The sequence below is a fragment of the Bidens hawaiensis genome, unplaced genomic scaffold (genome assembly GCF_021521415.1).
Source record: "Bidens hawaiensis isolate Kalapana, Puna unplaced genomic scaffold, B.hawaiensis_p1.1 tig00006387_1, whole genome shotgun sequence".
Lineage (NCBI taxonomy): Eukaryota > Viridiplantae > Streptophyta > Magnoliopsida > Asterales > Asteraceae > Bidens > Bidens hawaiensis.
Genome location: NW_027491429.1, coordinates 637,178 through 652,770, shown reverse-complemented (window position 1 = coordinate 652,770; position 15,593 = coordinate 637,178). Strand labels below are relative to the sequence as shown.

The following is a 15,593-nucleotide window of genomic DNA, read 5'->3' as shown; positions in this document are numbered from 1 at the left end:
TCTCTAACGTCATATGTGTATTGGATATTAGGTTTATTATTATGAGCCCACCAGATATTTTGTTTATTATTATGAGCCCACCGGTTTATTTTGGGCTCAAAATAATAAACCTAATATCCAATAATATAGACATGAAAATTATATTAGAAACACAGATCTTCTCATGTAATATAAATAGAAGAAAACCAAACGAACTATAAATACAATAAAAAAAGTATTATACTAGGCTACAAGTAAAAGAAACATGGTGAAAAGATGTATCAGATAAAATATCAAAGAAGACAAGCATACGACCATAAAAGTATAGGAAAAATTAGGCTTCTAAGACAAAGTTAAGTCAAAACTGTACTATCACCTAATATTTCTTAACTTTAATCTCACGTCTCTATAACTATTCATTAAAAGAAATACTTATTGATTTTATTGTGAAATACCGAATTTTAGAGTGTGTGGTGGTCAAAGAATTCTCTTTGATTTAATTCATGGAATAGGAAAAACAAAACCTAAAACTATCTCCAACGTGGGGTTCGTCGAATCAATTCGTTGCTTGTGAGAAAGAGAGAGAGACATATGTAGGCGAGGATGACTTGACACGAAGAGAGAAGGTGAAAATGCTTCTCTATGGCATGGAAATGGCAAGGCTCTAAGAAGGGAGAAGGCCATGCGTAATAGTGATTATAGAGACAGATAAAGCTCCTACAGTCCACGCCCCTCCCCCAGGGGCGTGAAGGGGCATGAACATTTTTACAATAACGTCATATATGGCTGGAAGTCATAACGACTGAAAGGAATTAGGGGTTTTATTCGTTACACAAGTTTTTGAATAAAAACACATAGAAAGTAAAGATGATGTAGCGGAAAATATCTTTTAAAAGATAATTAACCATTATGCATGACCATAGTTTGGAATAAAGGAAAATGAATTTAAGGTAAATCACTTGGTGCTAGCTTATTCTTACACAAAGTATAATAGACATACTCAAAATATATTATGATGTCTTAAATATATGGCTCGGACCAATTGAGTTTGTGCCGATTTGGTTGCATGGATCAGGGCCCGCATGCACTATCTGAAACCTACACCTTTTGCTATAATGCCTTTGCCCCTTAGCTCTTTGGATCCTATCCCAATTCCCTCTTTCTTATTTCCCTATTCTCTCTCCCTCAAATATATTGCATATAATCTATCTTTATATGTTTCTTCATCTATAAATAGAAACAACTTAAAACAAACAAACACCATAGTGATCACCCAACTTCAACAATATTTACACACAAAGATTTGAAGTTTTTGTTACTTTCTTGAGAGATATGTCAAACAGCAGCTGCATAGATGTAACAGCAACATCTGAGCAACTGTGCTACATCCCTTGTAACTTTTGCAATATTGTTCTAGCGGTACACACTCTTTATTTATTAATTTATCTTTGTTTTTCTTGTGATTTGTGTGTGTAGCTTGAGAAGGTTGGGAAGGAGAATACGAGTTGATAAAAGATGATAATTAATAACATATGTGTTATTGCTTGAGAGATCAGATTAGTTTTGTGTACATAATATTGAAAAACAAGATTTGGTCCATTGAAATCAAGTTTCTTTTTCACTTTGGATGCACACAAACTTATAATCTAGTCTCCATCCTTTAAGGCTTTCCTTTTCTCATTTCTTCTTCAGTTTGCAGTCAAAAGAAAAAGCCCTTCAAATATGTGAACTCCCTTTCTCTCTCTCTCAAACACACAGACACTTTATTGTAATCGTTTAAATTGGAAATGAAAAACATGCTAGTTTATTCTTGTGGAGATCATCCATCATCAAATTTCATTTGATTTAGCTTTTGACCAAATTAAAAGAGCCATTTTAGTTCCCCTTAAATATCATTTCATGTGAGTACACACTTCCAAAAAGATTGGTTTTTTTCTTGCTCATAACCAAGATTATACACATGCTCATGTAACAATCAAGATCCCACTTGTAGAGATTCTTCCTTTGTTGGTTCAAGCTAGTATTACTTTGGTTTCTTGGTTCTTAATCTTATGTTTTGATCTTTATGTGTTTAAAAGAGTAATTATGTTTTTTTTTAATATGACTTTAACACAAGGAAAATATTGCTTAAGATACATTATTCTAGGGTTCTTGATCATATATAAAGTTGCAATTTTGGAACCCTAAAGATCTTGTAATTTTAGGCTTGATGACAAAATTGAGTGACCAATTTATTTTATTTATTGAGTTTCTGAAGTGGGTTTAATTACTAGATTTGGAGGTAATAATTAATTAATGTTTGGTTAAAATGCAGGTGAGTGTACCATGCAGCAGCTTGTTTGACATGGTGACAGTAAGATGTGGACACTGCACCAATCTGTGGTCTGTGAATATGGGCATGGCTGCTGCCTTTCACCAGTCTCTCTCAAATCCCAACTCAAACTCCATAAATTCTACTTCTCATCAGCATACACAGGTGATCTTAATTAATATATATTTATTATTACTATTATTATTATTATTATTATTATTATTTTATCATAACCCTAGTCAATTAATTTCAGCTTTCTTTTTCAAGAAATGTTAATTTCAAATTCAAACTTGACACCCATGTTAGTAATTAAAGTGTCCTTTTTTAAAATTAATGATTGTAAAAATGGAAATTTATTAATAGATCTGTCTTTCTATAAATAATACATATATAATTCTTTAAAACCTAATCAAAAGTTAAGATAAAAATGCAAGTAAAACCATATTTTCATCAAAATTTCTTAAAAGAGTGTGATTTATGTAAAAATGCAAGTAAAACTATATTTTTCATCATATATTCTTAAAAGAGTGTTACTGGGTAAGCCAGGCATTTAACGTTAAAATCAGTATGTTAGCTCACTCGAGTATACTATGTTAAAGAAATAGAGTGTGATTTTTTAAGAAACAAAATTATTAAAAAAAAATCAAGTGTAAGAAAAGTGATATTTTTCAGTTCAACACTTCAATGCAATTAATTTACTAATATGGTTGTTTAATATTTTCTGCTATAAAAGTATGAACTAAAATATTAACTATTTGACTAGTGCCTTTCAAAACTCAAATGCAGATTGGTAAATGCAATTTAACCTGACTAGGGTTAGGTTACAACTTTTTCAGAATTTATATCACTACATTTTGCAACCTTTTGAGTAATTTATCAGTAGATCTACATACTCTAGGTCATACATAGGATAATTTAAAGACTTTGCTGTTACATCATAGATTCAAGCTGTTTTTCAAAGGGTTTATTTTTGCGGCCAACATCTGTATAAAATGCGTCAGGGATTCTCTCTTTCTTTCTTTCTTTCTTTCTTTTTATTTTATATTTATTTTCCTTAGTTCATTATTATAGATTTATAGGTAACCCTTTTCCTTTGCATATAATTTGCTTCTTAATCTGATTAAAATATCAAGTTAATTAAACAAAGTTTTAATATAGGAAAAATTCCCAAAACGTCATCCAAAAGTGTCCCCAAAATCTTGAATTCTCATAATGTCCCCGTCAAACGCGCCTTCACCCTATGTTTAGTAGTTTTCCCGACGTGTTTGAACTCCCAATCACAACACGTCAATTGAAAACAAACAATGTGTCAAAATCTGGTGCACAAACACCCGTCAGGATGTATGTATTTGGTGCCCAAACATGTTGTAAAGATGTATTTGATGTGCAAACACGTCAATTTCAAAATATTTCGCAAATATACGTCAAGACGCATTTGGTACATAAACATGTTGTCAAGACGTATTTGGTACATAAACACGCCGTCAAGGCGTATTTTATACAAAATACGTCATCAAGACATATTTGACGCACAAACACTTATAACAGTTCTAGAATTTTGAGGCTTGTAGATACAATTTACGGATATCCAATTTTAAAATGGATATTTTGGAAAATTTTCTTTTTATTTTTTTTTCTTTCAAGGTTTTTTTTTTACCAAGATTTTGTCGGTTTCTTCTGCAATTCCCCAATGAGATTAAAAAAGTGGTAGATATGTTTGGGACATAATGACAGAAAATGTCATTCAATTCTGTTGTGTGTTTTTTTTGTTTTAACTTTTACCTTTGCTTCCAACTGATTCAGTCACTTCAATCTTGTTAGTTCAGTTTCTTTTCACAAAACATCGTTTCAAACAGTAACATCTAAAGTAATAACAAGACTATATTTAACCTGGAGAGTTGGTTTTTGGATCTTGTCTTTTGTTCGGTTTTTAAGGTGTTACATCATTTATTTAATTAATAATTTTCATTTTTAGTTAAATAACAAATTTAAATAGTATTTATATCACATCAAGGTCTTATGATTTTTGTGTCAAATATTTAATGTAGTCTTGCATTCTAAGCAAAAGAATAACTTATTCTTTTAAACAACTTTCATTAAACACTAACGAGCCGTTACGAAAAACAAACAACAAAGAAAAACTAAACATTAAAAACAAAAATTTACATCAATCATGCTATGAAATACTAATCAAAGGAGGGTGGTTCTTGATCCGAAGGTAACCTTAAAACTAACTAGACCAATGTATAGGGCGTACATTTCATGAAACTTTAAGACAAAGTGGTAATATGTAGCGATTAGGCGCGTTATGTAACGACAAGTACAATTACAAAGAGGTTATTATTTCAAGGTTTTGTTGCAAATCAGTATTTTTCATGTGGGGAATTATGTGAAGAGCAACTCATTATATTTGCCCTAATTAAGTAAACATAATACAATTGTGAAAGAAGTCATTTGCATAATATTAGTCATAATTATGCAATTCTTGATATTTCAGAAGGCTCCAACCCATACTTCAAATTATAGGGTTGATTTGGGTTCCTCATCAAAGTACCACAACAGGATGCCAATGAGGCCATCTCCGTTTTCCATCACAGCTGATCAAAAGATCAATCGCCGTAAGTTTATTCATTATTCATTTTAGATAAAAACGCAACACTCAATTACGGTCCTTATACACAAAAATTTTGTGTTTTTCAGCTCCGGAAAAGAGGCAACGAGTTCCTTCTGCTTACAACCAGTTCATAAAGTAAGAACACTACTCAATACCTCTCAATTGGTTTAGTTAATAAGGCAAATAAATTTTATTTCTAGTTTTTAATTACCCTAAAGTTTGAACAGGTTTTATGATTTATCTATTTTTTCCTTGATTTGCTCAACAAATAAAATGATATATCATCAATTGTAGAGAGGAGATTCAGAGGATTAAAGCAAATAATCCAGATATCAGTCATAGGGAAGCTTTTAGTACTGCTGCAAAAAATGTAAGTGCACATGATAGCATATTATGTGTGCGTGTGTGTGTGTAAAGAGGATTAAAGCATGTATGTATCTTTTGAGTTTTGAGTTATTAACTTGACATGTAAATTAATCTCTTGCAATATAGTGGGCACATTTCCCTCACATTCATTTTGGATTGATGTTGGAAGCAAATAATCACCAAACAAAACTTGATGAGGTATGTAATTAATTCATGCTTGATATTTTATCATGATAACTTTGTAGAAGTAATTCATAAGATTATACTTTTTGTGCATGTCTACACAATATTTTTTCCTTTTTTCTTATGTATAAATTCAAGTAAAATTAACACATGAATGTGTTTGTTAACAACTGAAATTTTGAAAAAAAAAATTGATTTAATCATCTCTCACAACCCTTTCTTTAATTATTATCTCCTCTACGTACATGCATGTGTAAATGTCATATTTTTCAAAAATAAAACTCAAACATATTACTAAGCGGGTTAAAATGGTTCTTGCAGTTCTAAACTTTATGTATGTGTGCGCACGTGTGTGTAAAAGCTTATTGATATCGTACGCAGGTGAATTATGTGCAAGGATCTGAGAAGCGACTAAGATTGAGGGCTCCATTCAAGAAATGATTAAAGAAGAAAATCAAAGCAAACCACTTATATATTTATATTTTGAGCTCAAGAGATCCATGGGCTAGCTTTACATGCTTTTAAGGACATAAATTTATATTTGAAGATTTTTATATTTGAAGATTTGCGAATTGTATTTTACAATCACGAGTGATGTTATTTGTGTATTATTGTTTGTTGAACAAATGGTAAGCTAGTTTGGCTTATCTTTTAATAAGCTCCCCAAAAAATTGTCTATTTGCTATGTGTATGTAAATGGCTTCCTAAATAATCATAGTGAGTAATAACGTCATATGTCCGTACAGTACAAGACAATAGCTCATTTTTCAACGAAAAATTAGTGCGAAATTTCTCCAACAAATTTCATACGAATTTCTAATGAGAAAAAAGAAGAAAAAGAAAGAAAGCCTTGATTTTGATTCATTAGCGCAACAAATTAGTAATAATACGATTATATATGTTTATAATTTTCGTTGAAAACTGTTGAACGACATTATACATATAATTACTTGTGTAATTCGTAATATTAACTTTACAACAACATACTTTTGTAGGAAATTTTACAGGAACAGCCGATGAAAATGATTTTTTCAAAAAGTATTTTTACCATGCAACTTTTTATAGGAAAATTGTTGGAAAACAAGGTTTCCAGCAAAAACCAAACATACCGTGAAGAATTGACTCATTTTCTAGTAGTGATACATATAGACACTTGTGTGAGTGAGACATAGAACAACATATTGATCGAGAAACTGTGCATTCGACATTGATACAACTAAGTTAATAATGATTTAATTTCCGTATTATAGGACTATGTTAATACATACCAAATTGAAGTCTATGTTGATGAGTTAAATGCAGGTACATCCAGAAATCACATGGTTTACTAAGTGTTGGAAACAAATGCAATTGAAATGGGTGGCCGACAATACCAAATCGACCAACTTAAATGCGAAAACTAAATAAATAGAAAAGAAGATGCATATTGAAGAGGTAGGTCCCAGCAGAGCCCAGTTGGACCCGCAAGACTCACCTTGAAAAGGGACGTCTGCGCAGTTGAACCCGCAAGACTCCTTAACGGACGTCTGCGCGGTTGAACCCGCAAGACTTAACTTAAAGGGACGTCTGCGCAGAGACCAACTGAATCCGCAGGACCCACCATGCTCAGAGACGTGACGTCCTTACGCGCAGTACGCAAGCTGTTCCCGCAGGAAATGCCTCCCAATGGTGAAGTACTCCGCCTGTTCCCGCAGCTGCGGATACAAGCCATCAGGGAAGGCCACCCGCGCAGCAAGGCTACACGCACAAGGCACTTAGCTCTCAATAATTCAGTAGTCACCTGAAGGAATGAGCAAAGCCGGGAACAATCCCGCACAAAGGCGGGAGGGGGAATACTCCCGCCCAAATGAGCCAGTCCGTACGATACTGGAAGATCTTTTGTACTGTACCTGACGAGGTATGGGCAAAAGATCTGACCAGAGATACGACAGCCCACTGACAACAGTATGGCGAGCAGCATGCTCTTGTACTGTATGTCACTATTAGCCGCTACCTACTCACCAACTCCTGTCATACCACGTGCATAGCCTGCAGTTGGTGGAAAAGGAATAGTACACAGCAGGCCTGGTCACTGTCAGCCGCTGCCTACCCACCAACTGCCAGCATGGCACTTGCGTAGGCCACAGTTGGTAGAACAGGAATACTATTCAGCCGGCTATACCCTCTTGGAAACCTACATTCGGCTATAAATACCCCAAATGGTATGATCATCTCATCTTATCTTGTATCTTACATCTTATACCTGATATCTGCTCTAGCAATCTCTAGATATACACTTATATTCAAGAGCAATCTAGTCTGATTCTCACGCCGGAGGGTGGTCACAAGGAGGTACCCCCCCTTCTCAGTGACGAGCTCACGGTGTCTGTTTTGCAGGTTATCAGAAGAACCATCTTTGCCGGGTCTAACCCCTCGTGGGAAACATCTATTTAACCCCCAGATTATCCGTAATCTGCCCGGGGTAACTTAGTGTTTCTTCATTGGCGCCATCCGTGCATAAAAGCTAGAACTTCATTTCTTTTCAGTTTTTTCAAACTTCTGGAAAGATGGTTAAAGAAACTCCGGTAACCACAACCCCAGCTACCGAGGGGAATACCGGCGACTACACAGTTTTTACGAACACTACCTCGGTTACCCAAGCCGGGGCAAGTGCAGTAAATTTTACGAACACTACCCCAGTTACCCAAGCTGGGGCAAGTGCAGTAAATAATCGCTCACTGGGATTCACCGATACCCAGTTAGAGAGACAACGAACGAGGCTCCCCCGCCAAACACTCGATGAAGTTAAAGCGTGGGCGGAAGCACGTCAAAAAGAATTCCAAGCCGAGTTGGATGAACGCTTACGTTCACTCCAACAACCTGAGGAATTCGGAGAGTACTGGGACAATGATTCGGAGGAATCCGATAGTGACGCAAACCCTCGTCATAGGGCGAAAGGGAAGCGTAAGGAAACGGACTCCCAACCGAGAAGGCGTTTTGGAGAAGCCTTCAAACCAAAAAACGCAGGTGGAAACCCACGTGACTTCTCCAAAACATTTACACCAACTGCTGCAAAGGCGGGAACGTCCAAATTTGCAATGGACATTGCGGAAGCAATCGTCCCGAAAAGTGCCAAACAGATGTCCAACATCGGCACTTACGATGGTATATCTGATCCAGACGATCATTTGAACAGGTTCATAGCGGGGGCAACCATCAGTAGTTGGACGGAACCTACGTGGTGTTACATGTTCCAAATGACGCTTGTTGGGGCAGCTAGAGCGTGGTTCGATCGTCTACCGGTCCACCACATCTACGATTGGGAAGACTTCCAGCAGAAATTTAGCCAACACTTCAGCCAACAAAGAAAGTATACCGAAGAGCAATGGACAATCCTCAAATGCATTCGAGAGGAAGATGAATCTTTGCCAGACTTCATCACTCGCTTTAACTCAAAGAAGCTAAGTCTGGGTAATATTAGCGAAGATCTTGTTCGCGCTGCTTTCATCCAGGCGTGAACGACCCAGAGCTCATCCGTACCTTAACGGGTAAAGATGGCATGCCATCCACATGGGATGCCATCATGACAGCAGCTAAACGCTTTGCGGAAACGGAGAAGCAACTGGGTAGAGACCTCCCCCAGAGCACAAACCTCTACACCCAGAAAACAAGAGAAGACAACGTCCTTACCGCCCGACTAAACAAAAAGCGGAAGCTAGGCATTTGGCAGTCAAGGGTAAACTTTGACACCTCATCCGGCTTGCAACATCGGTTAGGCGGAAGGGATAACGTACAGTCGAACCAGAACTCCAGATGGACGCCACTCACCAAAAGCGTCACCGAGATATTCGCCACTGAGGAGCTCCCATGGCCAAAGGCTCCAATAATCCGACATCGTCACAATGCTGATCGGAGCAAATACTGTGACTTTCACAGGACAAAAGGCCACAACCTTGAAGAATGCACAGACGTAAAGGACATCGTCGAAGCATTTGTCAGAGATGGGACGCTCGCACACCTTGTGGCGTAACAAACGCTGAGCAGGCTGATGCGTGTAGAACCCCAGCTGGGGAAAACACGAATAAAATTGCAGCTTCAATGCTGGAGACTACATACTGCGTAAACAACGAGATCCCGAACCAGGTGCATATCGGCTCGATGGCACTCCCATCCCAACAACATGGAAGGGAGCTCAATTACACAGTTTGCATGTAGATCAATTCCAAATTTGTAAAGAAAAGGCACAGAGCCACTTCTAATGGAAATGATTCTCCTTAGAACATCGACGCTGATGATTTTACATTTATACTTATGAACTTTCCACACGGATATGCCGGTTTTCACCGCATAATTACGTGGAAAGTCGTTGCGTGGGGAAGGCGGCAAAACCCGCATAAACCCAAAAAACGGTAAACCTTCACGCATGTCAGTTAAAGGTAAAGTTCAGTCATCCCACTAAATGAAAGTGCCGGTCTATCCGCACGAATCATGATAGAGGAAACTGAACACTAACCTATTAACAACCGCGCGTCGAACGGTTAATTTATTCAACACTGATACCGGTACTCACCGCATAATTACGTGGAAAGTCGTTGCGTGAGGAAGGCGGCAAAACCCGCATAAACCCAAAAAATGGTAAACCTTCACGCAGGTCAGTCATAGGTAAACTTTGGTCATCCCACTAAATGAAAGTGCCGGTCCTAACCGCACAAATCATGATAAGAGGAAACCGAACTAACCTATTGACAACCGCGCGTCGAACGGTTAACTTATTCAAAATACTTAGAAAATTTCTAACAGAAGGATGAGGAAAACCTCCACACAAGTCAGATGTAGGTAAAGTTTAGCCATCCTACTAAGTGCAAGTGACGGTCTTACCTGCACAATCACGAACGAGGAAGCAAAACTTCAACCTATTATCTACCACGTTCAAAGGTTAACTTATTCTAAACACTTAGAAAATTTCAAAGGAAAAGATGAGGAAAACTTCCACGCAGGTCAGATATAGGTAAAGTTTAGCCATCCTACTAAGTGCAAGTGACGGTCTTATCCGCACAATCATGAAAGAGGAAGCAAAACTTTAACTTATTATCTACCACGTTGAAAAGTTGAATTATCTAAGTACTAAAGAAACTACTAAGTTAAATCAGAATATGCGTGAAATAAACAAGGCAAGGGATTGGCAAATAATCTTTATTCCATCGAAATTCAAATATTACAAAGATTGCTGGGTACATACCCGCATACAAAAGAAGCTATACAAAATAAAAATCTATTCTAATGGTGGAAAGGGATCTTCAGGATCAAGCCTCAGGACCACTTCCACTTGGACCCGCACCATCAGTAGAGTGTGGCGGTTCAAGGAAAGCTTTGAGGATAGCTAGCCCATCATCAGCAGAGGCAACTTCGTTTACCTTCTCCACCACCGGATGCGGGAAGGCGGCATACTGATTCACTGCTTGGTCGTATACAGCTTCAGTATCCACATCAAATAAAGGGAAGTTGGAAGGCGGGATGCCTTTCTCAACGAACCCTAGACCAAGCAGGAAGCCGGCCTTTTCCCCATCCTCATGAGAAGCGTTGAGGGCTGCGCTCATAGCATCGTCATAAGACGTATCCGTGAAGACCCGATGCACAACCTACAAAAAGGCCAAAAGAACCCTACGCACCTGTAGGTCGACAACCGGCCGATAGCCGCCAAACCCATCACCTGAACCCAAGGGAAATCCGTCCAAGAGGTCAGGCAGATGGGAAGGAGGCAGAGGTTGGAGAGAAGCCCCAAGCATACCTGAAGGATCGGCCGTCGTTGCCGATGACGGAAGAGGCATGGTGAAGGCCGCCGCGGTAGTAGAAACCAACGGAGGTGAACTCACCGTAGGTGAACTCACAACCGTGGTCGCCGCTGCGGAGGAATCCGCAGAAACAGTCACCGCCGGCTCAGTGAAAGATTCAGTAAATATGGCACTGACAGCCGGCGGTGATGACATCGCAGTTGGAACAGTTGGCTCAACTGGGTGAGCAACTGAACCAACTGAAGCAGGCGCAGCCGCCTGGGTCATCGCCTCAGGTAGGTTGACCAAACCTACCTTCATGGGTCCGGAGGTGCTCCTCCCCGCTCCACCCTGGAATGCGGTAGCATCCACGCCTGCACAAAGAAGATATGAGTATAATGGCGGAAAGATATGAAGTTAAAAAGTAAAGGAAGTTTGTACTTACGGGTTTTCTTGAGCCTAAAAGTGCGAACAGGCGGGGACGAACCCGATGGAGCCGGCCTCTTCACGCCGCTCACCGTCGTTGTCCTGGGCTGCTCGGAGGTGACGGTCGTCTCAGCCTCCGGAGCAGTGGTCTTATCACCACCAGGTTTCCCCGCCACCTCCTCGCTCTCAGTCTCTGAATCAGACCGAGGCACCGGATCGGCAGTGGAGGCAACCTTCGCCTTCCCCTTCCCGCCGGCAGCCTTCTTCTTCCGCACCAACGGAGGACCATCTGCGGATTCCTCATCAGAACACAAGATTAGAGGAATTCCAGCAGAGGTTTCAGCATTGAGGGGTCGAGGGTTGAATAACTCCTTACCTGGCCGCCTGGCGCTTAGGATCTCGTGGCCTGGCGGGTAGACCTCCAAGAACCGATCCGCCGTTTGTTCAAGGATGGGCAACTCGTTCTCATCTAGAGCACGAGTACCCATCCGAGCGGGACTATCAGCCTCCCGCGGATGCAGGAGCGACTGCAAGTCGTTCCCCTCTGAAATAAAAGAAAAACAGTTAGAAGACAAACCTATATAAACAAAGAAGACAGAGCATACCGTAAGGGACAGAGTTCAAACCGTATTCAAGGACGATCGGGATCTTTTGCGCCTCCGCATCCTTCCACACCCGGCTCATCCCGAGCATTACCATCCCGGACTCCGCAAAGCGGTAAACCGGAGATTGGACTCGGGAAATCTTTGAGAACCATTCCGCCTCCTGGTAGTTGGAGGCGTGAAGGCTGGGGAGTGCTTGCCCATTCTTGAACTTCATGGCAAGGGGGATGGCGCGAGCGGAGATATAAAAGAACTCCCGCTTCCATGAACGAAGACTGCGCTCGGTTGCGCAAATCTTCAAACCCTTGATCCGGGTTATCAGAGTATACCACCCATGGATGCACCTCCAAGAGTAGAAGGTCATCAGGCGGTCGACGAAAGGCTCAACGCCCAGAATCCGGCACACCCACTCGAAGTGGCGAATCTTTGCGATCGCCATCGGGTGTACCTCGGTCAGGTGTACACCGTGCCTCTCCAGAACACGGTACACAAACTTCGTCAGGGGGAACCTAAGATTCCCATAGACAAAGAATGCGGCATATACCCCGATCTTGCCTCTGCGGGCATCATACACCGTCTGGTGAGGTTCAGGAAACTCAGGCTCGAAAGACTCGAGCATGAACTTCCTGACGATGTACTGATATAAATCGACAGGCAGAGCACACTGGCACTCGCCAGCAGTACTCTTGTCGTCCTTGTCGGACGTGGATGACGGGTTCTCGGCGTACACCCCAGCCTCCTGGGCTGTAGCCTCAAGATCGTGAGCAGAAGACATCTTGCAGGTATGAAAGAAGAGAACGATCTCAAGAGAATGCTCGACTGAAAAGGTGAGTATTCGCCGGAAATCGTTTTGAAGATGAAGAGAAAAGTGAAAGTGTGGATTACAAAGGACCCTCTCCCCCTTTATATACTAATCGCAATCAATGCGATGAATTTAATGCGGAAGAGAGAGAAATCGCAGGTGCAATGAAACTATGACACGTGGCAAAGAGCAAGCTGGCAACAGTTGTTGAAAGGACGCGTGCCATTAATTTCGCGGCCACGCGCCCGAAAAATCGCGCCCACGCACCTGAAAAAGCGTCTGGAATGACCATGTACTGTCACGTCTCCATAACTTCCTGCACGTCCTGACACAGTCAGAAGAAACCGTCGGACGACGTTTCAACAGTTTGGACTGTTCTTATCCTTTCACCAACTCTTCGAATTTCAAAATTTCAAAAAGATTCAAAAGTAAGCGGGATTATACCCCTTACCTTGGCAACCAAGTAACTATAAGACAGATGCGAGTACAGTGTTAAGGCAAAACCCTTCACATACTTAGCACCTGCAGGGAATTGAAGCCAAGAATACCTCGGCAACCAAGTAACTATAAGACGGGTGCGGGTACAGTGTCAAGGCAAAACCCTTCACATACTTAGCACCCGCAGGGAATTGAAGCCAGGAATACCTTGGAAGTAAAGTAACTATAAGACGAGTGCGGGTACAGTGTCAAGGCAAAACCCTTCACATACCTAGCACTCCGCAGGGAATTGAAACCAAGAAGGATCTTCTGGGCCATGCTTGCGGAAACGGGAATGACATCCCCGCATAGCGGGAACGTCGAGAACTAGATTGTTTGAAGCTCCAAGATGGAATTGGTTGTTTAACATAATTGATCACTATGTTCAAAACTACCAAAACCTCATGGAGAATCTACACAAGAGGTACTCGACACTCCTGACTTGCGAGGAGGTTACAGACCTACCCGCATCATACCCAAAGATCAAGCAGAACAGTGGGAAATTCTGCACGTGACATTAGGACTTCCGCGGGAAGAATCCCCATAGAAAACCTTAAAACTAAACCCTTTTCAAAACCCCTTGCTTAAGTCCAAAAGTTCACCTCACTTATTAACAATTCATGAGAAGAACATTGGACTGGGGGGACTTGAAGAGGTAGGTCCCAGCACAGCCCAGTTGGACCCGCAAGACTCACCTTGAAAAGGGACGTCTGCGCAGTTGAACCCGCAAGACTCCTTAACGGACGTCTGCGCGGTTGAACCCGCAAGACTTAACTTAAAGGGACGTCTGCGCAGAGACCAACTGAATCTGCAGGACCCACCATGCTCAGAGACGTGACGTCCTTACGCGCAGTACGCAAGCTGTTCCCGCAGGAAATGCCTCCCAATGGTGAAGTACTCCGCCTGTTCCCGCAGCTGCGGATACAAGCCATCAGGGAAGGCCACCCGCGCAGCAAGGCTACACGCACAAGGCACTTAGCTCTCAATAATTCAGTAGTCACCTGAAGGAATGAGCAAAGCCGGGAACAATCCCGCACAAAGGCGGGAGGGGGAATACTCCCGCCCAAATGAGCCAGTCCGTACGATACTGGAAGATCTTTTGTACTGTACCTGACGAGGTATGGGCAAAAGATCTGACCAGAGATACGACAGCCCACTGACAACAGTATGGCGAGCAGCATGCTCTTGTACTGTATGTCACTATTAGCCGCTACCTACTCACCAACTCCTGTCATACCACGTGCATAGCCTGCAGTTGGTGGAAAAGGAATAGTACACAGCAGGCCTGGTCACTGTCAGCCGCTGCCTACCCACCAACTGCCAGCATGGCACTTGCGTAGGCCACAGTTGGTAGAACAAGAATACTATTCAGCCGGCTATACCCTCTTGGAAACCTACATTCGGCTATAAATACCCCAAATGGTATGATCATCTCATCTTATCTTGTATCTTACATCTTATACCTGATATCTGCTCTAGCAATCTCTAGATATACACTTATATTCAAGAGCAATCTAGTCTGATTCTCACGCCGGAGGGTGGTCACAGGGAGGTACCCCCCCCTTCTCAGTGACGAGCTCACGGTGTCTGTTTTGCAGGTTATCAGAAGAACCATCTTTGCCGGGTCTAACCCCTCGTGGGAAACATCTATTTAACCCCCAGATTATCCGTAATCTGCCCGGGGTAACTTAGTGTTTCTTCACATATTTATTGTGTACTTGAGACATAAAGCCAAAAGGTACTAGTCTATTTTGAATTTTGAAAGTAGAAATAGAAGTTGTAAGATTGAAAAGAATTAATGTATTGCTATAATCATAATCATATATCAGTTGTCAAATTCTTGTGAGGTTTTCCCAAGAGTACTTGCCTAGAGAGTCATGTTAAATGGCATTGCTATATTTAATAAGTGAGGCCATAGCCATTGATTCTTGATCTTAATCATTCATTGAAGGATTCACTCCAAGGCTAGCCATTAATTCTTGATCTTAAACAAAACTTGGATTATAGCAGTCCAAGGTAGAGTGGGCAAATAAACGGTTAACCGAATCAACCCGAAATTCATTATGACCGGTTTGGAACTGAT

At 40.9% G+C, this 15,593-nt stretch overlaps 1 protein-coding gene across 1 annotated transcript; it reads left to right on the top strand.

Moving 5' to 3' along the window:
• The first annotated feature begins 738 nt into the window (after positions 1–738).
• On the top strand, positions 739–6,112 carry LOC143632277 (axial regulator YABBY 5-like). Its single transcript, XM_077100837.1, has 7 exons — positions 739–1,398; positions 2,294–2,455; positions 4,788–4,908; positions 4,991–5,039; positions 5,199–5,274; positions 5,397–5,468; positions 5,835–6,112. Exons 1-7 carry the CDS (start codon positions 1,312–1,314, stop codon positions 5,892–5,894), a joined length of 627 nt encoding a protein of 208 aa, XP_076956952.1. The 5' UTR covers positions 739–1,311; the 3' UTR covers positions 5,895–6,112.
• Positions 6,113–15,593: the final 9,481 nt, after the last annotated feature.

Bases quoted from the DNA above. Each gene is read 5' to 3' on its own strand.
- LOC143632277 (XM_077100837.1), top strand. From the start codon at position 1,312: ATGTCAAACAGCAGCTGCATAGATGTAACAGCAACATCTGAGCAACTG. The intron at 1,399-2,293 runs GTACACACTCTT...GTTAAAATGCAG, and splicing joins TTTGCAATATTGTTCTAGCG to GTGAGTGTACCATGCAGCAG. The intron at 5,275-5,396 runs GTAAGTGCACAT...CTTGCAATATAG, and splicing joins TTAGTACTGCTGCAAAAAAT to TGGGCACATTTCCCTCACAT.